This window comes from Pogonomyrmex barbatus, unplaced genomic scaffold (assembly GCF_055798465.1).
Source record: "Pogonomyrmex barbatus isolate J1 unplaced genomic scaffold, ASM5579846v1 scaffold18, whole genome shotgun sequence".
NCBI classification, from domain to species: domain Eukaryota; kingdom Metazoa; phylum Arthropoda; class Insecta; order Hymenoptera; family Formicidae; genus Pogonomyrmex; species Pogonomyrmex barbatus.
In genome coordinates this window covers 3284207-3312166 of record NW_028297114.1, presented here as the reverse complement: position 1 = coordinate 3312166, position 27960 = coordinate 3284207, and the positions used below count along the sequence as shown (strand labels likewise).

At 37.5% G+C, this 27960-nt stretch overlaps 1 protein-coding gene across 12 annotated transcripts in view; it reads right to left on the bottom strand.

Moving 5' to 3' along the window:
* LOC105431819 (RNA binding protein fox-1 homolog 2) overlaps positions 1-27960 on the bottom strand; it is a 266891-nt gene that overhangs the window by 120962 nt on the left and 117969 nt on the right. For 2 of the 12 annotated variants that reach the window (XM_089074923.1, XM_089074925.1), the window contains exons 1-2: positions 25486-26313; positions 8088-8129 (exon numbers count right to left, since the gene is read on the bottom strand). The exons of 3 other annotated variants lie outside the window; for them this stretch is intronic. In XM_089074923.1, coding sequence (XP_088931049.1) covers positions 8088-8129; positions 25486-25497 — 54 coding nt within the window. In that variant the 5' untranslated portion in view covers positions 25498-26313. Of the gene's footprint in view, positions 1-8087; positions 8130-25485; positions 26315-27960 lie in introns of those variants that run through there. 7 more of the 12 variants (XM_089074927.1, XM_089074934.1, XM_089074924.1 and 4 more) reach the window with 5 other exon arrangements.

The following is a 27960-nucleotide window of genomic DNA, read 5'->3' as shown; positions in this document are numbered from 1 at the left end:
ATTACTTAATTATTCCCACGACTAAAATCATCCATCTCCCCGGAAAACGTTCTCGCTCGGATGAAGAAATATCGAACTGTGTGCTATCGCAATAATTTGAAGCTCGAGCTAAAATCGACGAACGCAAGATCGCAAGATTACAAGCCTCTCTTTATATCCGCCGTCTCGACCGTCTAGAATGCTACTTTAATACTTATTGCGCAGCTAAGCAAACGCCGAGGGAAACGCGCCGAGCGGACAGAGCGTGAAGAGTGAGAGCAAGAGGGCGTTAACGATAACCTTAATTATCACGATCTCGATGACCCCAAGAGCGGAATATCGTGCACGTCCGTCAGTTGGCTGACTCGGTCGGTCGGTTGGTTGGTTGGTTAGTTGGTTGGTCGGTCGATCGGACGGTCCATTCCATCATCATAGCTCGCGAAGGAAACTCAATTTGGCGAACTTCCAACGAACGTCGAACGTTCGAATCTGCTTGAGAAACAAGCAGAAGTCTGTCCTTCGGGAGAACAGCGAGCTTCGTGCCCTCATCGAAGCGCAAGCTATTCTCGCCTCATCCTGGAGGATGACTGTCCGTGGAGGTCGTTCCGAGGCGAAAAATATATTTTTCCTCCGAGCTCGTTTATCGTCTTTCCACTCCGATTATTTGCGACGCCGCGCCGCGGACCGAGTCGTCGAAAGGTCGAGAAAGAAATACGCTTGCACACGTTTCCCGAATAAATTTCTCTCTTGCACTCAATGTACTTTTATTCGCCGAGTTTTCGAACTGACGTCAATGCGTTCGGTATCTTGATATGTTCTTCGTCTCTTCTCTACGAGAAGAAACATCAAGGCAATCCTCTCGGATAACACAATATATATATATATATATATATATATATATATATATATATATATATATATTACGATAATCTTCCGAACAAAATTCAAATTGATAAATTAAAATCGAACAGCGTATTTTTCATATATTTTCCATTTGAGAAATAAACGTAAAAAAAAAAATGAAAAGTATTTTAAGAACTTTTTTTTAAGAACTGCAGCATCATTTTTTAATTTTTTAATTTCATAATTTTCTTACCATTCTGACGCGACATATTAAGATTCCAATTTCATTTTTAGCCTCCATACATTTTAGCATCTATACATATTATATACATATTATACGCCACAGTACAGATAACAAAGGCGAGTGCAAAGTCGCACATAAAAACGACAGTTTCATCAATAAAAACCTTACATCAATCAAACAATTAATCTTTTCACATGGAAAAATGGAAAAATGGAAAAATATTCCCCTTTTCCATTCTGTCTTTATTTAACGAAAGACACGTATTGAACATTATTGAAATTATTGAAATATCCATTATTGAAATATATCGCCGAAGAATTTTTATTAGCTCCTTGCCAAATTGGAATCCCGTAGAAATTAAAGCCGGGGCTATTCTTCCGCTCGTTTGAATGAGAATGTTGGAAGATACGCTAACGTACGAAAACGTATGAAAATAATATAAGGGCATTTATTTCCGGGCGGTTTACGCTGCAACACTCACGTCTCGATTGTGTCGAAGATCTACCTTTTCAATCATTGTCAGAGACACAATTTAAACGCGGGCAGACGCGTTTCCTTCTATCCTCCATTGTCGGACGGACAAAATCGACTGGAAGAATCGAGTCGAGGACGAAGGACGCGACTCTTCTATACACATTGCACTTCGATTTCCCTCATTCCCTGCTCTCTCTCTCTCTCTCTCTCTCTCTCTCTCTCTCTCTCTCCCTCCTCCCTCCCCACCCACTGCCGCCCACCTATTTATCGCCGATGCCCTTTCTCTCTCGCGAGATCTCGACCAACTGGTTTCGCAAGTATACGGGTTTCTATCGCATCGTGGCAGATGCGGTGCCGCGCCGCAGAAAGAAATACCGAGTCGTCCGGTTCTGGCGCGGAGGAAAAAGAGAGAACGAGGAAAGAGAAACAAGAAAGCGTACACGAAGTACCGTATAAGTGACCGAGCGACTTTCTTTCTCGATGCACAACGGTAACACGCAGGTTCCCTCCGTTCGACAGGTTCATTCGTTAAGAACCTCGGTCACATATCACACACATACACGCGTTCGTAATTCGAGGATCTGTACTTCGCGAACACGAAGTCGAGATCCTTCCGCAGCTCGCATTATACACGACGGATTGAAAACCCGTGGACTTTGATGCACATAATCCTTGCATTGAAAGTAAATAAAAGTATTGTGACTATTATAGTACAAGTAATATTTTCTTGGGATTTATATTTATGCGCGAGAGTGACAAATCTAATATGTTTTCATTCGCATGATAAAATAATGAAAAGAAAGATCTTCGTCGAATCGTGTTTTCCAAAGAAACACACGAGTAATTTATACTAATGCCAGCGGATGTAATAAAAATAAGTATAGGTCAGGTAGTCCCTGTATACTCAGGTATCCGCTTCTCGAATTCCCAGGTATTACCCAAATACTCGATTATTCACAACCCTAACTTATGTACAATAGCGATCGTAGTGTTAAATAAATTTTAGAGAAATGTGAGAAAATAAAAAATAGAGACTCTTTTTTTTGTTGAGCGCAAAGACTGAACTTCTAGATCACCAAACCGGAATAAGATGCTTAGCAACCGCGTTTAACTGGATCAGAAAAACCAGTCTGGTCTTAGTAGAAATTTATGGTTACACATAGAACCCCCGTAATGCCGGGAAAGATCTGGGCTTATCGTTCCGAGGCTTCGCCTTGTAAAGCGATAGAGGAATGATTTATTTTTGTCCAGTTTCTTTTCTGATAGGACGGGAAGGAATGGAAGGAAAATGCACGAGGTCAGAAAGAAAATGAAAAAACGAGAGAGAAGGAGAAAGCTCGTTTCACAGCTTTTCTTCGCTTTAAACGTGACGCGAGCTACGTGCGTTTCGCGCCGCTGCAGAAAATATCCCGCAGCAAAAAATAAAACAAGGATTATCTCATGAATATAACGTAACATGACACGCACGTGTATTCCGCGATCTTGCACTTCGATTACGTGTTAATATCAATGTTCGAAAATGTTTTGAAATTCGATTAATGTGCTATGTGCGAAATATCCTGTCACAACGAACGAAATTTGATTATTAACAAATTACTATTAAACTTGACATGATTCATGAATAAAATTATTTAATCGAACGAAAATAGTAAAACAATTTTATATATCTCTGTAATTAATATATTACTATAGTATATGATTATAATATTTTATATATATATATATATATATATCTTTGCTTATATAAAGACAACAATATAAATTTTTCTTCAGATTTGATTCGTTTGAACAAGTCGTTTGAACAAGTTATTTTTATATTACATATCTACATATAGCGCACTCATAAATTTAAAAATATATATTCGTATAAATAATGTTGCAGATACATCATCAAGCAATAAACATTCGATTGAGCTTCATTGCCGGAAAAGAAAGGTAATCATTATTCTTTCAAGATTAAAATGTTCTCACGCGAGGAAAATCTTTGAATCATCGATGTCACGGAAACTTCATATCGCGCACGACTGCAGCCTTCGGTCGCTTGTCACCTATTAATTTTCTGGGACACATTATATTATGTACATTTCACCTTTCTTGACACCCTACCTAATGGTCTTGACTAATAACATCAGGCTACCAATAAAATCATATCACGATAAATGACCAGGTATAATATCTAGCAATATCGAAATTCTGTAATAAATTTTAAAATAATAAAGAACTACTATATTTGCCATAACTTATTTTGCAAAAAGTATTTAAAAAAAGGATCTTTTAAAAATACGTCAAACTTTCGAAGATTAATCCTGTATTAAATTATAACTAAATTAGACAAAATTTATAATCAACATAACAAAATATTTCTTTAAAATACAAAGTATCATTTCAGTAGAAAAGGAAATAAATTTTCTCGGTTATAAAGATTATTTCCATGATAAAAAGATCCAATTATACAGATGTCCGGAAAAAATATGTAAACCATTAAAAATGCAATAAAATTTAAGGTTATTATGAATGTAATGTATTCGTCGAAGTTCATCGTGCAGGAATTTCTGAATCGACTTCGCCAGCACGCAAGATCCCACATTTTCTCACAACCCGAACCAAAAGAGGGTTGCTCTGATGAACGGGTTTCTTCATGAAGAACGACTTAATTCTAGGGTCACGGTATTACCTGAGATATCCACGCAGGTATCCCAGCTAAGATTTCGCATACATAGAAATAAGAAACCAAGGATGAATTACAAAATTGTTCAAATTCCCGATAGCTACCATGTTATTCCAAAAATTTTATAGCGAGTCTAATTTTTTAAATTCTCTTTCACATTCCAACGCGCAATGTATAAATGTGCGATGTTTTCCGAAAAATATGCGAGAGAGAGAGAGACGAGCTATCTTATTAAACTCACCCACAAATATTACAAATCGTGTTAATCGCGGAAGAGAGAAATTAAGAGAGAAGTATTTTCAAAACTTCTCATCGTCGTCACGGACACTTCTGTAACATTTTAATATTTCAAATATCCTTCAGAAAGAATACAGCATTTTTTAATGCAACTTTTAACCGAGATAAGATTAATCTGTGACTTATCGATAATACGTGCCTAGGCATTTCCCAATCAGAGTGAGATCAGAGTTAAATTGTATGCAGCGCTGGGTAATACGGTTAGAAGCGAAAAATTATAGATCTAACACACAGGCTGGCATCCGCGATGAATTGGATAATGAATCTCACGTGAGATCGCAAACTGGCACGGCGAAGAGAACGTCGGAAATAATGACAATAGATGATAATGACAACGGCGGCTCAAGGAATGTGGATGGCACGGTTATCTCGAAACGACGTTATTGTTCCATTACCGCCACTTGAATACAAATCGGTCTTAATCGGTGGACATGCACATATAGCATGGCAATAATTGCAAAAGCACCGTTAGTACGGAAAGCGGTGAGTGAGATAAGACAGTTGCGATATACCACAATGAAAATAAATCTCAAAAAATCAATAACGGTAATAACATTTTACGTTATATTTCTGATAAAAAAAAAAAATAAATAATCCCAGATTATGAATAATATTACGTATTTAAAGTTAATTATTAAAAAATTTTTTTTAATTTTTTTAAAGATTATAAAGCCATTGTTTGATAAATTATTTGATAATCTCAATGTTTATCATTATTCTATTGTTTAATATCATTACCCGATATTATTACTGTAAATTACGTGCCGACGTATAATAAAAGTTGTATGTTAATTGCGATTTTATGATATCAACGTAATATTATCATTTTGATTGCTCGTCAAAATCATGCGTCCAAAATATCTAGCTTATGTTTCGGACATATGACGTATTTTATCTTGTATAATGAGGTCAATCGGGCTCGTATGCATACAATGCAACACGTTAATAAACGATCAATAAATTAAATTTGGTTAACACAAACATCCAGCGACTCTGTTGAAGCTAATATCCAGCGGATTCAATGAAATATTCATATATCTAAGATAACGAGATTATCGAATAATCTCGCGGCGGCGGCAGGGTTATTAAATCCGAATTGTAATTCTGCTCTGAAACTAGTAAATACGTACAACATGCTGATTATACACTGCCTTAACGCTGTTAATTCTGTAGCTATTATAACATTGTTTCATACGATAAAGATACATTGTGAAGCACCGTGTAATCGAGAGAGTGCCTGTTTATCTCAAATTAATTAAAGCCGATTGGAAAATAAAGTTAATTGATTTCGATGATCGGCGAAGAGAATCATGTTAAACCTGTTCCGTTTCTGTAACGCAACAATGCTAAAACGGCGGGCAATAAAAATTCGCTTGTTTCTCTTCTCAGCCTTGAGTCAAGATTAATCACAACAAAATAAAGTTAAGGAACGTTGTCATGGGGTTAATGGAAATTCCTCCTTGATGATATTACGCGAGCCAGGTATATCAGTAAACAGAGAGGCGTTAACACAGATTCGTCAGACCCGAGGTATTCCGTCGGTGAATAATTGACATTCCTATTAGAACGGATAATAGAGCGGATCTTTGTGCCCAGCATCGGAAGGGTTTCCCATTTGATATTAAGCGAACCGTAGCGCAAACTTCAATATCACGGTCTTATGATCGCGCACGACACCATGGACCCCTCCCCCCCCCCCTCCCGCGTTATCGTATACAAGGTGCATCCTTTAATCGCGCACAGGCGCATGTCACCTGTGAAATTATTTATTAACTTCGCTCTAAATATTCAATCGGATTATAACCGAGGGCTGCACGCGACACCGCCGACGAGAGCATAGAGGACGGTATTTTCGAATCCGTGGGATTCGCAAACTCGACCACCGTGCCCCGTGTTTTCAGACTCGGATCGTTAATTGGGTCAAGTTATATTGAAAAAACGCTGAAAATAGACGATATATCGTTCATTATGGAAGACGTTTTTAAAGATTTACTCTTGACCCCTCGAAATGCTTCAACGATCTCCCCCCGCGATTTTTATTCTTGTTCCTCCAAGCGCGCTTCGTCAGCCGTGCGCCTTTTCCGCCATTTCGATCGGTTTCAATTCTTAATCGCTACACCATGTAACCCAGTTCTTAATCATATTTCACATTTTGAAAATAGATTTGGCGATAACTTATGCGAACCGAATAAACCGATATATATATATATATATATATCGATTATAACCAGCTCGACTTTTGCAATTTTCATTCGCGCGGACTCCCCTCTTTCTGCTATTTTTCCTCTCCGTGTATCGATGCGCGAGCTTCGCGCGCTTTTTATAGCGCTCGATAGATTTAATTTAATCGCATTTCACGTTTCTATTTTGCGCTACCGCTACATTTAGTTACACGTTTATCGAACGTGCAAGCACGAGTACCGTTAAAATACCGGATCCGAGGCGACCGTTGAGCTGGAAAGGCGTGTGGTATTACGCGGAGCGTGACATTACGCCGGCCGTGAGATTTAGAGTGTCTCTGAATTTTGTCACGCAGAGACGCTCTTTCTCTCTCCGCTATGCCGAAACAAAGTCCACGGGGATGATTGCGGATAGAAGAAAACCGCGTGTGGGAATCGTGCATGCGAACACATGTCGAGAGAGAGAGAGAGAGAGAGAGAGAGAGAGAGGACGTAGGCACGCGCAATTGACATTCCCATTACTGGATGATACAGGGAAGGCTTTGTACGAGTAGTTTCCGTTTGATATCGCCCGCGAGCACCCGCGAAATTCGCATGCCATTCCCGTTGCAGACTGGAAACGCGGACGAAAAGACGCGTGGAACATCGCGTTAAACCGCCGGCTTCGAATTTGCGGTATGCTCGCTCAGCTTTCAAATTTCCATTCTCAAGTCGCGCCTCATTTCCCATCACGTACAGGCGGCGTTTCGACCAACTTATATATCTGTATATGTACGCTCGCTAACCTTCCAGTCGGGCTCAAGCTCGAGGATATTGAGATAAAAAAATACACCGACCGATACACCGAATTCCGAACAAATATCTCTGGCGAGAATAGTGCCGATTGTAATTTAGTTTATAATAATAATAATATAATAAATTTTCAAAGATAAATGTTCTCTACATTATCCATTCATCTCGAATCTTCATTGCGTCAAATCGACTTAAAAATCTTTCCACATTTTCTCTTTTTCCTCTTTTTCGTCAAAATATTTTTATAAGTCGATTTAAAGGGCATTTGAAAGATTTAAACTCTTGAAAGAAAAGAATTTTATAACTGAGTTGTCCTAACAAGCAATCTAATAAGCGATATTACTATTGCATGAACTGAACTTTATTGAACTAACGTGTATTTTTCCTAATTTATTTTCCAAAATATACGTTCAAAATGTCATACATAATAATTTGTATTGTTAGATTATTAATATTAATTTACTTAAACAAAGTTCTGTGTCTAGAAATAATTTCAAAATCCTCGAAAATCGAATTTTAAAAGCGTTTCCTTTTAAATGAAAAGAAAGAAAAAAGAACGTGTCCCTTAAATTTATTAAAATAAAATATATATTAATATATTTAAACTTACATTACTGAGCACTATGGATGGATCAGCAGACAAGGTACTTACCTAAAACAAAAAAAAGTTTCCAATTAATTACAAGTTTAAATGTTATGTCAGATATTAAATATTAAACCTTAATTAATCTTTGTACATACATCATTTACAAACCAAATAAAATGTTCTGCAGAGTTTTAATAAAATTATATTTCCAATTTCTTCGACTTTTATTACTTTATTAATTTCCGAAATCCTACTCTACATAAGAATTATTTTAAGTCTATTTTATTTTTACATACCAATCGTGTTATTTTGCAATATCGAAGAATATAATTTGTTTTTCGCTCGTGTAAAATGTAGGTAATTTGTGGTAAATTCAACTCGGATGACAAATTACAAATAAACATGCAAATCAGCAGCATAATTGAAACGTATGGTCGAAATTTCGACTTTCTAAAGTGGCCGCTAATCGCACGACGTTATCACGGCGGATAATTCACAGACGTAATAAGACAACATGCATGTCGGCCATGTCGGCCATGTCCGCGTCCGTGGGATGGAAATTAGATTCATTCGCACACGCGATCCCCAGTTTTCAGCGGCCGCGCAGAATCGATATCGAGTATCTTGTTATGCTCGATGGCGCAGCGGTTCTCACATGCTTTCGATCGCGAAAATATATGAGACAGATTCGACGATCTGAATATCCGTTTACACTTAAAATAGTATCTGTCACCGGCTGCCATCGGATATTCAAATAGAGCTGATCTGTTTCAAACGGGCCTTTATCGGGCCACTTAACAGCACGTGTTATCGATTTCATTTACAGACACGATCAGCTGCTTTTAATAAAACAGTCCTTTAATATTCATTCGACTTGTTCCCACTTGTTTTCACCTTAGAAAGATGACACTTTTCAAAATTAGATTACCGAAAATGTGAACCGAGACCGAGAAATTGAAAAGGTAAGCAGTAGCAACGAAGAGTAGCAGTGAATTTTTCTTAAATATTATGCTACACCGATAGTGCATATCATCAATAATACGCCACTTGCGTATTTCCGGAGCCGCGGAAATGTTTTATTGAAACCGCGAGATAAATTGAAGCGCATATCGCCGGAGTGCTCCGAATTTTTATTCATGCCGCGTCAAATTCACAGGCGGAAAGATATTAAACGTTACATTTTTATACAGAACGATTCGCATTGGCAGACGGCCGTGAAAGGAGCGAGAAGTCTCGTAAATTACATTTGCGATTTAATATCGGGACACCGATAAATCTTCGTAACAGCGTTACGACTCTCCGGTAGCAATGGAAGAAAGGACGTCTCTCCTTCGGATTTCTAAGTTGTCCCACGTTAAGCCTCGGTCATACGTTTGCATACAATAGCTCAACTGAGAAAGATATACGCCTTAAGGTCTTAACCTGAATAATGTAAACGAGAAATGATCAATCAGGCGATAACAATCGCCTACCAGTCGAGTTGCTAGAAAACTGAATCGCCGAAACAAACATAAATGCCTTACCCTCCAAGTAAAATCTGATACTTTGCTCCGAGATCGAACGCCACATCAAAAAAAAAATATATAAGAAAAAGCATTTGGAGCGAAGGCAGCACTGAGGCTCTCATCAAGCTTCCAAACGTCCAAGTAAGTATTGCTGTACTTCCAAAGTCTAATTTTGCGAATTTAATCCCCTCCCGAATCTCCCCGCATCGAGAGAATTGAGAAAGATGTTAAATGCGAGCCATTGAGCTAAATGCTCTTTTGGAAGATTCGGCCGGAGATGCGAGGCCGGAGGGAGGGACTTTAAGGCAGATCGCCAGAGTTCGTACCTCGACGTAGCCAGCTGCGCCGAAGATATCGGGAAACAGGGAGAGAAACGGGATTAATGCGCAGATAGCCCTACATGCGGACGGGTCATCTCGTTATCTCGGGGGCGCATTTAACCGGCGGATGCAGAACTCTCCGAAACTTCTATCTCCTTGAGTCTCTTTCTTTCTCTGCCGACGGACGTGACGTCGTGCCGCCGCGGAGGAGAAAAATAGCAGAGTACGAAGAGAGGAGAGGCTCCTTCGCGCGAGATCGATACTCGCAGAAGCTCGCGGGCATCGTCGTCGGCGTGAAAAACCTCATGAGAAACGCGCGAACAAAGGAACGGGAATTAAGGCGGAAAAATGATCGAACGTCGACTTGCCGCGGCTTTCCATTCTATATACCGTGATGAGAGAGAGAGAGAGAAAGGAGAGGAGAGAATTATCTGTCTATCGCGGCGCCGCCATCCGAGCCGAAGCAAATATCGAGTTTAACGAGTTTTGCGGAACTCCAGCGATCATCAGATAAATCCATTAGGTGCGAAGGAAACTTCGGCGTCAGTATGCGAAGTATCAAAAAAGTATGGACGGTAATCATAATGCAAATAATATTACTGTCTTCAATCTACTGATCTGAAAATTCATCCATTAATAAAAATAATTTCAAATGTGTTACAAATACATTACATGCTTCGATAAAAATTTCGGATAAAATCTAACACTATATATATATATAAAAAAAAAAAAACAAAAAAAAAACATTTTTATTTCTGTACAAATCTTGTAAGACGAGTTTCAAAACGGCTAAAGAACACAGGGTGTAGAGCACCTCTGCAGAGCACTCTAAAGTCCAAAGAGAGCTCCGCTTTGTTCGTGCAGAGAGTACACTCGAGTGTAAAGATGCACATCCCGAAAGCTCGGCTTACTGAGAATTTACAAGTTTTCGAAATCGCTTCTGCGGAACGCAGCCGAAAGAAAGACATCCCCGGCACGAGCTCGGTTTCGAAAGTCAGACGTAAAACGCGCGAATAAATAATGATAAATGATGGAGAAAAAAAAAAAAAAAGAAATAAAAAAGGAAAAAAAAAAACAGAAAGTAAACGCACGCATGTCGAGAGATCGTCGCCGCCGATTGTCTAAATTCACGGAAGGGAAGGGACATAAAAGTTGGAAACGGCGGATGATCTCGCGGAAGGGCGAGAAGGGAAGGATGTCGCGACGGAGGAGGCTGCAGCGTGTGCGTGGGCGGTAACGACGTAGGCGACGGGGGTTGCCAGGGACGGTGGGGTACGTGGGTGAGCCTAGACGCGGGGTCCCCCCGCCGGATGACTTAAAGAGACGCTGCGACTATCCCGGACCGATCGATATCCGCAGCAACCAGCCGCGACTACGACACACCGCACCATCAACGCGGGCTTTCCCGGACTTTCCTTTCTCAGTTCTTCAGAAGAAGTGAGCGTTATCCGAACGGATTTTTAATCGCACAAAGTCCAATTTATTCATTTGCGCGTTTATGACTCGAGCGATAATTACATTACTCGTTTCAATCGCTCGACAACAATTTTGGTAATTTTCGACACGGTCATGTCCGCTCATCAGCTTTTAGTTCTTTTAATTTTTAATTCTGCGGAAAATCTGTGTAAACTGATTTTTGTACGACGAGTGAAACATTTTAGATAAATTATTTAAATAAACATCTTACCGTGACATTTTATTAAGATTTATTCCTGGGTATCAATAGGTTTTATCGATGTTGCTTTTTATTCGTGAATAGAATATCTTACTGTGCATTCGTTATTTGTTAAAGTAGGTTTATAGAAAAGCTGGTTTTGATGTCGAGATCGTTTCAAGACACGCTCGAGTGGATATAAGATAAAATAGGTCTATAGAAACGAAAAGCTTTTTCCGATTAGGTACAGATGACGTTGCGACTTCTTAAAGATGAAACGAAGATTATTTTCAAGTCTTTCTGAACAAATGCATTTTCTTCGAAAGATTACCTTCTCTTGAAAAAATATCACGGACAGACAAAACAACTGATTCCGGTTATCTCATGCATAAAATTATGGTTGGATAATCTCTTCATTTCAAAATTACACTACGAGCTCTTTTTAACAAAATTCGTAAAATATAAAAATTTAAATTTTAAATAAAATAAATTATGTAGTTAATAATTAATAAACATTAATAATTTTTTCACAAATTTTGCAAAGATATTAATTTCTTCTAACAGGCTGATATGTATGTGTACTTTAGAAATTAATCTTAATGGCTTTCCGCCGACTTTGTCAACTTCTGACATTATCAAAACGACTTCTGACATTATCGCACTAATCTATTAAACTTATTAACACTTAAACGAAGAAAAACAAAATTAAAATAACAGATATTATATTTAATTCTAAAGAATTCGCAAAGACAAAATGAATTAATTGTAAAAATAGAAATAGATTTTTTTTTTAAATCTATCTAGGAAGAAAATACAGATAAGAGATTCTCCGAGACGATAAGAGAACGAATCGTCTCATTTTACTGAGTCAGACGAAGAGGAAAAATTTCTATTCAATCGGACGGGAATTACTTCGCGATGTGCGTTTCCTACAAAAACGAAGAGATTTGAGCGCCTCTGGCACATTTTTATTTCTCGACTCGACCTCAGCGTACAAAAAAATTCGCATTTTATATCTCACTCGAAAATTAAGGTCAATTGTTTGGGGATAACAAGAAATTTGATTGAAGAATTTTGATACTAGAGCCGAAATGCTACTCGGAAAGAAAAAAAAATAACAGGTTAATGAGCAACGCTTGGCGACATTGTTTGACGCGGAAGGAAAATGAAACTCTGCTGCAATTATCCCGTGGGAAATGCAAGAGAGTCGCGCTACTGTTTTGTTTCTTTACGTGAAACTATGTTATGATAAAATCTAAGTTTCTCTCTCTTCGTTCTCGCAACTTGGAAGTCACCGACTTGATAATCATCTTAACATAAACTTCATTGCAATTGGAAAGATTGCAATATAACGTTAAAAATAATGATAATTACAGATATCAAACAACTTTTCCTCTATGTATTTTTCAAATATTTTCCTGTCTAAATTGTCATCGTGGAAAACGCACTTCAAATATCTTCCGCTGAAAACAATTACAATTTACCTTTAATTTTGTTAAAAGCAGAAATGCAATAATACAATCATCGATAAAATTAAATTAATCGGGTTTTTTCGAATAAAAATAGAAATCGTAACGCAAAACTGTTTCCATGAAATTTTTTTTACCACTCGCCATTGAAATGGGATTCTTATTTGTCGTGTTAGCATAATAAAATTACGCGCTATCTGGCACGGTACCAAACGCTTTAAAATTTTCACGATCGTTCTTACGAAAGTTATGCTAGAGTGAACTTGAACGGAGTAGCGAGCGAGAAATTCTGAATTCTGGAAGATTGTGACTATTAAAGCTCGTAACTGTCGTATTAGATGAGAAAGCAAGGAGTACTAAACTTCCAGTTGGCATCTAGTAATACTTACATATTACGACCGGACAAACGCATTGTATTCCCGTGAAATTGCATACGGCCAGAAGCTCAGAAAGTGAGGAAGAAAGAGCGAGAGGGGAGGGAGGGGAGGGGGGAGGAGAGAAAGGGGAAGAGGTGAATGCAACATGTCGAAACGCGAATACTCTTTGCAGATATCCCGCAAGTTTCCTACTCCTACCGCGTCCTATTGTGCAATTCTCAACGGAACAGTTTCCTGTATACGTGAAGCACAAGTTAAACTTAGGTACGACACCTGGGAACAAGAAACTCCATTAGAGATTTTTCTAATCACGACGAACGATGCGGACGACGCGAGCGTGCGCGACACGAAAAATCGCGTTGCCGGAACGATTGTGCAGATTGCATTCGACTGTATCCTCCAGCCGCACTTTTCAGATGAGAGAATAGCAGCAGCTGCAGATACTTGTCACAAAACTACTGGGGCGTTTAAAAAACACGGGTGGAGCAAGTTTTTTTGAAAATTTCGGTAAAACGAAACACGTATTCGAGGCTCTCACGATAACCCAGATGTTTTCTGAGAGAGGCGGCATAACGTGAAGGCAAAAATTCTGTATATTTGCAGATTTTTGTTCGAGAAATTCGCGGGAGAGGAGATTTAATATTAAGCTTGCTTCTATTTCGAGATTAGCACGTGCTAGGAATTTGTTTAAATTCATTTTCTTGGAAATGATTTCGCGCAAATGATACTACTGATGCCGTTTACGCAAAATTGGTCATTCGTCATGACCTTTCAAAAATATCAGAAAAATGACAAAGGGGAAGATATACCCTCATTTACTTATGTGGCACGACTGTTGCTTTGTGTCACATAACTGAGTATTCACATCACGAATAATTAATAGAACTGTTTTTCCCGAGCAAAGATCACGGAGTGCAATAAAATTATCGTAACGCGAATGATTACCGAGCACATGATTACATTTAAATCGCCAGTGCAAAGATCATGTTAGTGCAAACATTAGCCTGTCTTCTGCATTGACGAGAATAAATTCCTGATAAATATATTTCGTCGTATATATTACTCATGAATAAAACCGAGAAAAATCGAAGAATATAGGAATATGAATCATCTTAATTAAGGATCAAATGCGTATACAAACGGAATTAACAGGAAAATTTCTATTAATTACGCAGAAATATAAAAAAATGACAATCGACAATCTTGTAATTTTAATGTAAAGAAATTTTTTTTATTAATAAAAAATTCTAAACTTTTAGATTTTCTTTTCAGATTGCGTTCTTGTACGTATGTAAGAGTACATATTTTTTTATACTGTCTGAGACATACATTGCAATTAGAAAGTTATCATCGTACAGTTTCCTTATCGATTTACAAATATAGCAAAATAAGAAATATTGATCGTCAGAAAGCTATATCCGCGGCGTGTTTTAGCGCTTTATTATAGCCGATCTATCATAACCATCTACAAGAATGTATGTGTAGTTAAAGCTAGAGCTCAGTTCAACCTTTCCCCGAGATGCCTTCGGGCGTTATTTTCTCGTAGGCGAGGTACGTTGAATTTTTGCAGTCTCCTTGCAGTATATTAAAAAATTCCTGATTTTTCTGCATCCGTCCATTATTCATTCTGAATCGAATCGACATTAAGAAATTTCTAATATCGAGCATACCGGTGCACCTTCCGATTCGTTTATCCGTGACAACGACTCGACTACAAATTGATGGCTATCGAAGATCCATCTGTTATGCATGCTGGGATCGCAGGACGAGAAAATATTATTCGACATATGTTCCAAAACAAGAATCAAAATTATTTCGCATCATACATTCCGCATCGAATCGACATTAAGAAATTTTTAATATCAAGCATACCGTGTCTTTCTGTTCGTTCGCCCGTAGTGATTCGAATACAATTTTAGCAAAACAAAAGATTTATTATTGTTAATTATCAAAACAAATATACATATTAAAATAAAACTCGTATTATTTTAATAAGCAATTTTACAATAAGATTAACAATAAGAATTATTAATTTAGTATTCATTAAATAAACCGGCTAGCAATGTATATTTACTTCAAATGAAAGATTCATTTCAATTCATATAAGTACGATAAAGAAATATAATATTATATATATATATATCATTAGTCTCAATTGGTTATAATAAATCGCTGATAATTAATTTAATTAATATATTATTGCTATATACATAGCATATCCAGTGGAAATAGTAAATTGACTAATGATGACGACAAATCTGACTCGGAAATGCGACTATAAATTGAAAGGGACGGAAGAAACCGTAGGTATCGCAATGCGAACTTTCACTGGAGCATTGCCAGGCGGCTGCAAACTCGTCTTAAGTATCCAGCCGGAGGTAAGAATTTCCTGAGAGTGGAAAAATTCAGTATGCCTCTTAAGACTAGAGTGATTTGCACATACAAAGTATTCTTTCCTTTCTGTTTTAGTTACAAATTCTTTGACAGATATGGGCAAAATTCTCGAAGAATTTAAAAATTAATCGAAAAATTATTTAATATTGGAAAAATAACTCGTAATTCGCAAAAAATATATTTCTGTGTAGAAAATTTGATAATTAACTTTGAAAAGTGTAAATATATGATTGGTTTTAACAAATATTTGATAACAATATAATTGATTTGCGATGATAAATTAAATTGGGGTTTCATTAAAATTTATCAGAAAATCAATGGTTAAAGGGGAATATTCCAAAATTCTGAATTCCTGATTTTCTATGCAAGCACTTTATGTGAGCAAACAATATCTATTTTGCCAAAGGGAAACCAAAATTCCATACGAAACAATATTTAAAGTACAAACGTGCTGGCACGTAAAAGAAAACTGTCTGTTTCTCACGCTTATTTTTTTTTTTTTTTTAAACAACTTTCAATAGATGATATTCTGTAGAGCTGGAATTTAGATCACAATCGATAGACCCTTGATTCCCGTCGTTTCATCCTTTCATACTGGTACCAGCAGGAAATCAAGAATGCTATGATTTAGAAGATTTTTGACGAGAATAATCGAACGGACAGTTTCTTGGAAATGAAATAGCTGACAATTGCAAAAGTGGTCTTTCTAAAGAATTTCAGTCAAAGAATTAATTGTCCGTAATGTAAGTACAGTCTAATGCAGAAAGATCACAGCATTATATGCAAATATATGCAATTATATGCAATAATAGATAATAAATAGGTCAATAAGTTTTCAATTAGTATAAATACAACTTTATCAATTCTCCGAAACTCAATCACAAATTTAATTCTACAATTAATTATGCGTTAATTTATTGAAATTGCAGGTCATTCCATTTCAAAATGAATGTCAAATATGGGTGCAATTTAATATCCAAACGCTAAAATTAATCTTCATTAAACTGAAATAATTCACGATCGAATTCAACGGAGATGATTCACGATTGAATTCAACAACATCTACTTCTGACTACGTCACGAACATTCAATAATTCGCGAAGTGAGATAAAAAGTATGGCAATTGCGATTCGCGTATTCCCCGCTAATGGCCCTTCAATTAGGATAGAATCACCCCGACCCACGCATACGCGCAACCATAAATTACCATCGATAATTCGCAATAAATCGTACGGATAAGAATTCGCGGTTTCACCGGAGTTCCGCATTTCCTCGTTGCGAATAATCGCTCGAGAATATCATTAGAAGGAAATCTATCACGAGGCGAGGCCAGCAACCTCGTTTTCCTCTCTCTCTTTCCGATCAGCCTCGACCCTCGCGCGACTCTCGAACGAACAACCGACTCGCGCTTTCGTAAAATTACACTACGATAAACACGGCGAATGCCAACTTCCCCGAAATCTTCGCCACGACGTGTCAAGACGATTTATCTCGCCGCCCGAGTTCCGCCAAGTTTCCGACGGGGGTAACCGCGAGAAACATGATATTGAATATGCCGCTGCGCTATGGTGACAATAAATATACCGGTAACATCCACTTTCTATCCTCGAGATTACGGAAAGCGCGACGGAGCAAATTATGACAAATAAATAACGCAACTTATGAGCCTCGACCTTTAGCGAGTTTCTCTCTACAGAATGCATGATGTTGGATGAGAAGTGACAGATTTATGAAACATGCATTTTGCAATGCGTTGCAATTTTATTATATACTAATAAAATTTATACGTAACCTATTATATGAAGTTTTAAATGTTTTTCATCATACTTTGCAGATCCATTTTACAATATTTATTGTAGAAAAAAATAGTTTCTGTATCCAACGAAACCGTCCTACTTCCTACGTACTATTTTTGATCTTTCTATAATATTTAATTTTCATGAAATTTTTAATATAAAAAAAAGCTTTTTCATGTCACTATAGGAAACATTCATATTAAGAAAAAAATTTATGGTATCTAAATAAGTAATTCCGATTAAAGTTTAGATGTCTTTCTTCACGAGAGACATTTAAATTTTAATTTTTGCATTTTGCTACTCAATGTTACAATTAATATTTAGTACAAAAGAAAGTGGTTTCTATCCAACAATTTTTAATTATATCGATCTACTTTCTTATTTCTAACATAATAAAACATAATAAAACCTTTCCTAATCTTAACATTCATTTCTCATGACATTTTTAATTTGAAAAATTTTTTCTGCATCGCTAAGAAACATACTCGTATAAAAAAAAATGATACATTAAATTTTATGCTGTCTAAATAAATAATTTTGATTAAAGTAATTTAGTACAATAACTCGACTTTTCATTGTCGTGCAGCGATAAGAATAGCGTGCCCAGAAAGAAACAACATCTATGTCATCTGGTAACTAAGCTGCAAATATTATACATTCATTTCAAATTTAACTCTAAATTTGAAATATCAAATGTCACGACATCAAGTCAAATACTCTGATTGAAAATAATAGAATTTCTCCGACAAAGCACTCATCAAATAATAAAAATTTTAGTTTCGTAATGTTAATTACAAACAGAATTAATTCTGAATATTAATTCACCAATTTGCACTTTCCATATTTTATACTTCACATGTTACGTTACTAATGACAATTAAAATTCGCTCGAAATCATTCTTTTCTGATCTCACAAAAATAAAAATAAATTAAACATAAAGTTCGTTAAGTTTGACAGAAAAAAATTACAAAATTTAATTATTACGCCGATAATTGTTATGTTTTACTAATAAATCAATTTTAATCCGACTAAAGTTGCACGTGCTATATTCATGTTTGCAGATACCATTTTATTCACAATAAAATACATAATAAAATTCAGCTCGTACAAAAAATATTTAATTGGCAACTTGGTAAAAAAACCTGTCATTATTGATTTACTAATACATTGAAATAGAAAATATATTTAATTTGATTTACACAAGAAAAAGCAGTATGAGCAGTATACATTTTCTCACACCCATATTTGCAAGTGTTAATTCTCAACGCGTTCATTCGCGGATGAAAAACAATGGGTGGACATGCAAAAAAGACCTTGACACGTATTTATCGTAGGGTTAACGATGCTAAAGCATAGCTTCAGCCTAAAGTGAAACTTCCTTTCATTTTATATACACACGCAAAACTGTTTCCCCCCAATGATCATGATATTACATCATCGACAACGGATATAGCGACTTCTGGATCTAGTGGGTTCCATTTGGTCGAACAACAGTTAAAAATAGCGAACGTGTATGAGAAAATACGCTAAAAAATAGCCAGTGCCATAGAAAATATTCGTTCTCACTCGAGGCAAAGAAATCTCGATTTTATGTTGCGAAAATGCTGGTGTGTAGTTTTTATATATATATAAAAAAATAGACATTGATAGAATATTATTTATGCTGGACACGAATCAAAATATGTATGACGCATACCGAATGTAACGACGTCGAGTGCTTATAATAATTCATAAAACATGTTAGAGGATTTTTGGGCGACATCCACATGCGGTAAAGAATCGAAGTTTCGTTGTAATAATGTATATTTGCAATTCATGTTAATAAATTTTTTCTTAAAAAAAAAATTTCTGTAGACTCAAAAAGATTTCGATAATAAATTTTAATGTTAATATTATTTACTGAAAATTATAAGCATATGCTGATCAGTTTCAAGTGCATTTATTATTCATAAAGAGATGAATTCTGAAAGAATTCTTCTTTTTGCAAACAAAAATTGATCATTAAAAAAGATTTAGATATGTATAACGAAACTTTAATCATATGGAAATATTTGAAATAAATCAAGTACATATGTTGAGAAAAATATTTCAAAACATTTTCAATTGATATAAACGAAAGGTGCTAATAGCACGTAAATTACAATTGTACAAGATTAACGATAACATTTAGATTCAATTTATTTTTATAATGGTACCGTTTCGCGATACACAATTTGATACCGTCGAAATGAAGAGATATATAAAAAAGTTAGCCACTTTCTAAACTTTAAAAAAGTTCCAAGAGTTTTCGCACGCGACATTCGATGCATTTAAGATGTTTCACGTACTTTTGTGAAATAAAACTCCATTAAACATTCTTGAATGTGTGATTTGAGATGTGAATAGTTCGAAAGTAAAAAAAAAACCACCATTAAAATTAAATGCAAACAATTCGTAAATAGGAGTGACTGTCACGTTAAAATATTAAAAAAAAAAAAATAAAAAATAGGATTATATAATATATGCAAAGATATAATATATTCATTATAAATTATATAGTATATTATTAACATTTTATAAAAAATGCAGAAAGCATATGCTCAATTTTAGGAAAAAAAAATAGCGGTGACAAGACAATGGTTCACCAACTTCATTTCTACTTTTTTCATTTCTACGATAAAAAAAAAATCATTTGAAAAGTTGATCGTGCGGTGAGTAAAAACAAAAAAATTAAGCAAAGGGTGAAGTGCATCACGCATTTCACACGTGCCATGCAAGTGAATATCGAGCAAATACGAGATATGTTAACCAAGGGAAAAGAGATACTTTTAACCTGTGAGAAACACGTGATGAGAATATCGTTGACACGATAGTCGAGTCACAAGAACACGTGAATAGCAGAGACAGAAAAAGGAAATGTTTCCACTTTTAAATTGAAAAAAAAAAAAAAAATTGAAAGAATAATGTGCGCGTGCGTTGTAAGCCAAACTTGTAAATATACAAGAATTCCCACAAGACTTTTAAATTATTATCGTCGCAGTAACTTTCAACGATATTAAGATTAATTTATAACGTATCGAACGATGTGCGATATATTGCGATACTCTCGAAAATAGACGATTTTATGATCGTGCGTATTTGTCAGCTATATTGCAGCGTTATTGTTTTAAAAATAGCTTTATCATATAACTCGTATTTTTCTCTCTGAAAAAAGCAATGCATAGAAAATATTGCCGTTTTGTAAAGAAATACCTTTGAATCTTGAACTGCTTTTATAAGGAACATCGAAGAAACGTTAAACAAAGATGCTGCTTCAAAGTGAAGTATCGGTAGATTGGCTCGAAATAACTAGATCTGACCTATATTCTGAAATATGCATTGACAAAAAAAAAAGGGATAGCAACACGAAAACATTGTATGAGGGGAATATACGCGACAATTCCAATGCGAGGCATATATATCTTTCTCTCGCAAAAAACCTGCATGTCGACGTTTCTACACAGAAGCAATACAGAGAGTCGTATGAAAATTGATCAAACGTGGAGCATCACCAACACAAAAGCTAACATTCCCAACGTGCCATATCGGAGAACAATTGACACTTGACCCACAAATCAATTTTTCAGTCAATAACGACGCCGGCACGTTAGAACCATGTCATCTATCCATAGTACATCGGTACTGAATCGTATATCACCTAGTAATTAAATTCTTACACAAATTATATAATGTTAAATATAATGTTAAATTTGTAACATATAACATCGATCCGTTTGCTAAAAAGAGCTAATCATCCAGCCAACGAGACTTATGTCATTTACGTATCAAAGATAAATGAGATTGTATCTCTTGCATTTTGCATGACAAGATATATTTTTAGAAATTCGTCAAACGCACTGCTCGCATTTTACGGCATAACATCTAACAATATGTCTATTCAAACTTAAAAAAAATTCCCAGAAATTTTCGAGGCAACTAAAATTAAAAGATCTTTAAATATGTTTTACAAATAAATATTTATATAAATTTTATATTTAATAATATTTATTGTGCAAAGTCCTTAATATTTTCCATTTAAAAATGTATAAATTTCCATTTATAAAAATTATAAAATTTAAAATTATTCAAGTTTTAATAATTCAATTTGAAAAATTTTGTAAGAAACTATATAGGGATGCTAAAAAATAAATATTTTATGTTGCATAAAATTTTCAAACTTTATTTTCAAAAGCTAAAAAAGCTAAATAAAAAATTATATATTATGCACAAGTAGCACAAAATTCAATTTTCATTAAACTGTTAAAATAAATATCCATTTTTATTAAACAAAAATACATATAACGCAAAATCGTTGTCTTCAATACTGAATAATTAGTTGTCAATCAATGTATTCTGATATTAAAGATGGATGAATTCACTATTGTTAACAATTTAATCGCTAAACTTCCAATTAAATAAAGACAAAATATTAGAAAAAGAAACTTTAAAAACATTTCCTGATTTTCCTGATTGATAAAATTTTCTAAAAATTTCCTGCTCTTTCAAGACATAAATAAATTCCCCGAGAATTTCAGGTTTTTCCAGATAATAAATACTCCGACATACTACAAAAATTTACAAGATATTGCAAACATACATCGAGATATGACAGTTTAGTTTAACAGCAAAGTCAATACAGGATCTGCTGTTCATACGTGCGATAATATATTGACTTTAAGCCGGTTTAACGCATCGTGGACAATTACAATCGAGTTATATCCAAGTCGGTCTCAAATCACGGAGACAAGTTGAATGATCAATTGATCAATGTCTTGGCATGCCACTTGATTTGCGGCTGAAAAAATAAAACGTCAACTTGTATCAGTGCAAAAAGTAAGATACGGCTTCCCAGCTATGCCGCATGACGCAACAAAGACGTAAGAAAACGCTATTGCGGCGAGTATACGTAAGAAAAACATGTGCCTATAACGAAATAGAAAGGCGAATGAGACGCACGAACTGCCTGTTCCAAATGATTTCGTGGTGCAAGGTGTATCGCGAGATTTATTGCAGCAACGTAACCGATTGGGCGTGCAACCTGCTTTGTCGCACGAAGATAATTATTTTACTCGCGCACGGAGAAAGAAAGAGAAAAGGCAAAAAAAAAAAAAAAGAGCGAAATTATATAGGGCAGAAATTATATATCAGCGCTTTCGCGTGTTTTTAATATAATGTAAAAAAAAAAGGGAATACGCTAAATCGTTTTACGCGCGGCGAGTGCGGCGTAAATCCAAGTCAGTCGAGGAATGTGACGTTAAAGGCGGAACAGAAGAACAAACAAAAACGTACGGAAGCGTACTCACGCGTCTCACGCAACGCGTTATTCCGCCACCGCGCGGCCAGAGATCGCCGATCTACCTCGCGGCGACCGCAAAGAAATTCGCGGTTCGCGAGAAATCGGGTTCTCGCTGGCGTGCGGTCTCGATGCGCGTTTGCGGTATGTTTTTCAAACGCGTATCGGGCGTTTAGCCGAGGCTCGAAGCAACAGAAACAATCGATACCGCACACGTTCTCTCTCGATTCTCGTAGGGCCGATCCAAGGGTCGGACGGCGCGCGATGATGCCTGGGTTTTCGGACGGATGCATTCTTTCTTCCAGAACCTACGATGGATTCACAGGCGGACCTGGTACGCACGGCCTTACCGGGGACGAAAGAAAAAGGTCAGCTTCATTGTGAGCGAAATTCAATCCCCCAGGCCGACGGCTGCGCGCACAAACCAGGGATGCAAGAGGGGGAGTGCCTGCCTTTCGAGCGAGCATGGGGACCCTCCATTCGCCGGCTTCGGCTCCGGAAAAGCCGGTATTCCTCTCCGTTTTCGAGCGCCTACCTGCGCCCGAGAAACGCGTGTACAAAAATAACGCGCGCGCGCAGCCAAAGCTCGAACAAAAGCCACTCTCACTCCACGTGTGTGCTCGTTTCACGTTACCCTCGGCTCGAACAAAAATTTCAGACGCCCGTGGTTTTATGTTATTTTAAATATATCGATAAGACGGAGATACGGTAAAAATTGCGGAAATTTTACCTAATGATAATATGTTAGTAGAGAAAGAGGAATAACATTTATGTCTAAATTGCATATTCCTTGTATATAATTGTTGCGTTGATATGGTAAACATTTCTTAATAAACATATTAAATTTTATACCTTACAATCTTGTATCATCTTATTTAACCTCGTGAGTTTATAAAACAAAATTGTTGTTGTATAACAGACACAACAAAATTGTTGTTGTATAACAGACACAGAGAAAGAAATGTCTCGTTTTTGTTTTGAAATCTTTTTTTAAGAAAATAAACCTTAGTCTATCTGTTCTATTTTATTATTATCGACAGATCGTTATATTTCTCGTTAAATTCCTATTAACAAACGACTGTAACGAGAAATTCATTTGAAAATACGATAGCAATTTTACGGTTCATAATTCACTCATCCTATTTTCATAAATCCCAAAAATACAGCTGATTTATATTCGGATGAAGTACGATATCACAAATATATTCCGAAGACACACGTGTTTAACAAATTATTCTAGAAACAATTTCTTATTAAAATATAACTTCAGCTGTTATTGCCGTCGTCGAGAGACATTCCAGCGTTATCATTAACCCCGTAGGCTATTTTAAATCGTTGTTTACCACGTTGTTTAATTTACCGCGTGCACGAAGAGCAGCGAGACGCGACGCCGTTATTTTACTTTCACTCGGCCAACGCGACGCGACGCGACGCGACGCGACACGACCGTCGCGTCGCGTCGCATCAGACCAGGGCATCCTTCTCGACGTCGAATAAATCTGAGAGGATCTTCGCATTTTCGTCTCTCACGTCTAACACAGGCCGTGCGCCATCGAACGCCACATTGCTTCGAAAACGAGTCAGCTCGGTTCTTTCAGTGTCTCGCTCTTTCCCACGCTCCCTCGTCCTTTCCCTTTCTCTTTCTCCCTCTCTTTCGCGCTGTCTATCTCTCGCTTTTCTGTTTCGCAGCGGTAGAGACGAACGTAACCTACAACACTGTAATCCCGGCTACGGAACAAAGATTCACAACCGGGAGACAGCGGACGCCAGCGACGCTCAAGGACATTCACCGTCGGGTTCTCGACGCTCACGCGATTTCGTGCGTCTCGTCCGTCGCGCATTGAGGCGCGACGAGGAAGCGGCGGACGAGAAGGAGAGACGGATAGAGAAAGAGAGAAAGAAAAGGGAAAAGGACGCGCGAAGGCCCTCCGGCAGAATAGACACGAGCGGCGAGTTGCGTCGTGCTGATCAGAAAAAAAGCCACGTGTTAAAGTTGCAGAATCGAAATATCGCCTCTACGCGAGAGGGGAGTTAAAAAATATTATCAATTTCTCGTCACGCGAGGCGAGATAAGAAGATACAATGACGAATCGTCGGGTTACGAGAACCTGGCGCGTGGATGCGATTGGATTTATATGCGTTGCTAGAGAACACAGTTTTCTAGCCCATCTAGCATTTTCAAGAGCAAAATCGAGAGAGAAAGAGAGAGAAAGAGAAAGAGAAAGAGAGAGAGAGAGAGAGAGAGAGAGAGAGGGAATAAAGATAAAGGAATCTTCCCGCCACTTTGCCGGATTGTTTCGTGGTGAATCGCGACGCGAGTAACGGGGACAGCGTCGCGATTCGGTTCGCCGATCCGGCGCCTTCTATCGAACCGACGCTTTTGCCGTCAGAGCCTCGTGCGAAAACGCGATGACGCCGACGGAACGTTGAAATAGCACGCGTGATTGATTTATTTAACAGCGGCGCGATCGGAGCAAGCGAGAGCGAGAAAGAGAGAGAGAGAGAGAGAGAAAAAGACAGAGACGCCACCACTCGCCTGTCGGCATTTCCGCGGTATTTCCGGTGTTTTAATAAAAGTATAATGATAACACTTACAGGGTAGTACATCCCTTGCGGAGGAAGGAAAAACGCCCCAGAGCCCCACAGCTTGAGGCCGTTTTGCTCCACCGTTGTGCAAGAAAACAAATCCGTCGCTCCGTACCACCGTCTCCCCCCCCCTTCACCTCCACCGTATATCCTCCCCCGTCCTCCTCCTCCTCCGCCACCTCCTCCTCCGTCTATTTCTTCTCCACCGACGCCTCCTCTTCCTTTTGTTCTTCCTCCAACTGGCACTCCTATCTCTTTCTCTCCGCAGTTAGATACACTACTGTATACGCTGCTCGTCGTCGACACGTCTCTCCGCCGTGCGGCACGATGTTAAAACACAAACGGAAACTAACCGACGACGACGGCAACAGGACGCAACTGTCCACCTCCTTGTTCACCGTACTCGACGAACGGCGAAGAAACACACGCGAGAAACACACGCGAGAAACACACGCGCGCGCGCGCGCACGAGTCCGAGCCCACGCACCGGATTAGCACACGGTCGAGAGACGACGGTGGCGGTGGCGGCGACGGCGACGATGACGACGACGATGACGACGACGACGACGGCAGCGGGGCTTTTATTGCCGGGAATCGAACGACGGCGTTACGTACACGCGCTACACCGTGCCGAAACGCTCGCTCGGTTGTTCTATCACCCTCCTTCTCTCGCACCCGTTGTTTCAGTCCTCCTCTCGATATTCTCCGCTCACGACCGCCCCGTTTCTCTCCTTTTGTCTGTCCTGCCGTTGACGATTCTGACTTCACGACCGCCACCGTACGTGGTCCCGCTGTGACTACAACGATCCCGCTATCAACCGGCGCCATTGACTGCTAGCGCCACCGGGCACGCCGCCGCCAACGCCGACGCCGCCACCGCCAGCGCCGCCTTGCGGTCGCCCACACGCATCACTGGCGAGAAACGAGCGCTCGATCGAAGCGCATGTGTGTTGTGTATGCCGCGGTTAATCAAAGCCGTTTCGGCAAACATTATTCCTTACTTATCCCCTTATTTACATATGCGTGTATATTGCAATTACTCGCCGAGGAACTACCACGGTCTGTAATATTGGAAGCATTTTACTGCCTTACTATACCTGTAATTGTATGTACATGCCTGTTTATTCTCAATTTTTCATGAAATAAACTTATTTAAAAAATCGAAGCGATTATTTCGAAAACATTATTTCTTTTCGTGTAAGGAAATTGTGGTCTCTTTCGAATATATTTCATATATTTGTGTTATTATAAATGTAATAATGTAAACTTTATCAGACGTATTATAGAAAGCAATTATTCGCCCAAGAACAACCACAACTTACAATGTTGAAAATATTTTTTACTTTATTACATTTAAAATTATGTATATATGTCTATTTATATTCTCATTTTTTTATAAAAGAAAATTATTTAAAAAAAAATCAAATCAATTATTTCGAAAACAGTTTCTCTCTTGCGTAAAAAGGCTACGGTACCTTCCAGATATATTTTGTGTATTCATGTAATTGTAGATGTTTCATAATAATGTAATTTCATTAAACTTATTTAAAGCAATTATTCGCCCAGGAACAATCGCAATCTACAATGTTGAGAAAATATCTTTCTACTTTATTATATTATGTATATATGTATATATCTATTTATATACTAAATTTTTCATAAAAAAAAATTATTTAAAAAATTAATTATTTCAAAAGCATCGTCTCTCTTATAAAGAAGAGATTGTAGAATATTTCGTATATTTATGTAATTATGGATGTAATTTCTATAATTATGTAATTCATTAATATTATTAACTTATTTTTTCCTGTCAAACAAAAATGCTTATAACAACCTAAGCAAGCCGCATCGCATTCCGCCGCTCTCCAAAGCGATACTCGATAGAAAAAGATGCGAAGATGCTCATCGGTAGGGCAATAATCGGTTCCCCGTTTACTTTCACGATTCTCTAGAAACGTGCCCGAAGCCAAGCAATTACATGCGATTGCGGAATCATTCACCGCTCGTTACTCGTTTTCGCGCAATCACCTTCTCGAGCACCTGGCGTCGCGCGCTCATTGTTGCTTTAATACCACTCATAAACGGAATTTTTTTTAATCTCTCTCTCTCTCTCTCTCTCTCTCTCTCTCTCTCTCTCTCTCTCTCTCTCTCTCTCTCGGAAGAGATGTACCTTTTTCGTTCACCCGCGATCTTAATTCCCATACTCTTGATCATTTCAACGTGAGAATAAGCCGCGTCAGTTCCGTAATCCATGTTCCATTCACGCGAGTACGTATCGCCTTAACAAGACTTCGTCGTATAATCCCCATGGATTATCTGTCTAATGCACTCTCAAAATTTTATCAACTCCTGATGGTTCGAACTTCGTCGAACGGAACGCTTAACGCTCCTCTAACATCGTGAAACTGTCAAAGATAATTAATTGCACATGTCTAACGTGTCGCTCTGAAATCTAAACATTCTCGCTTCAATGTAAAAATTATT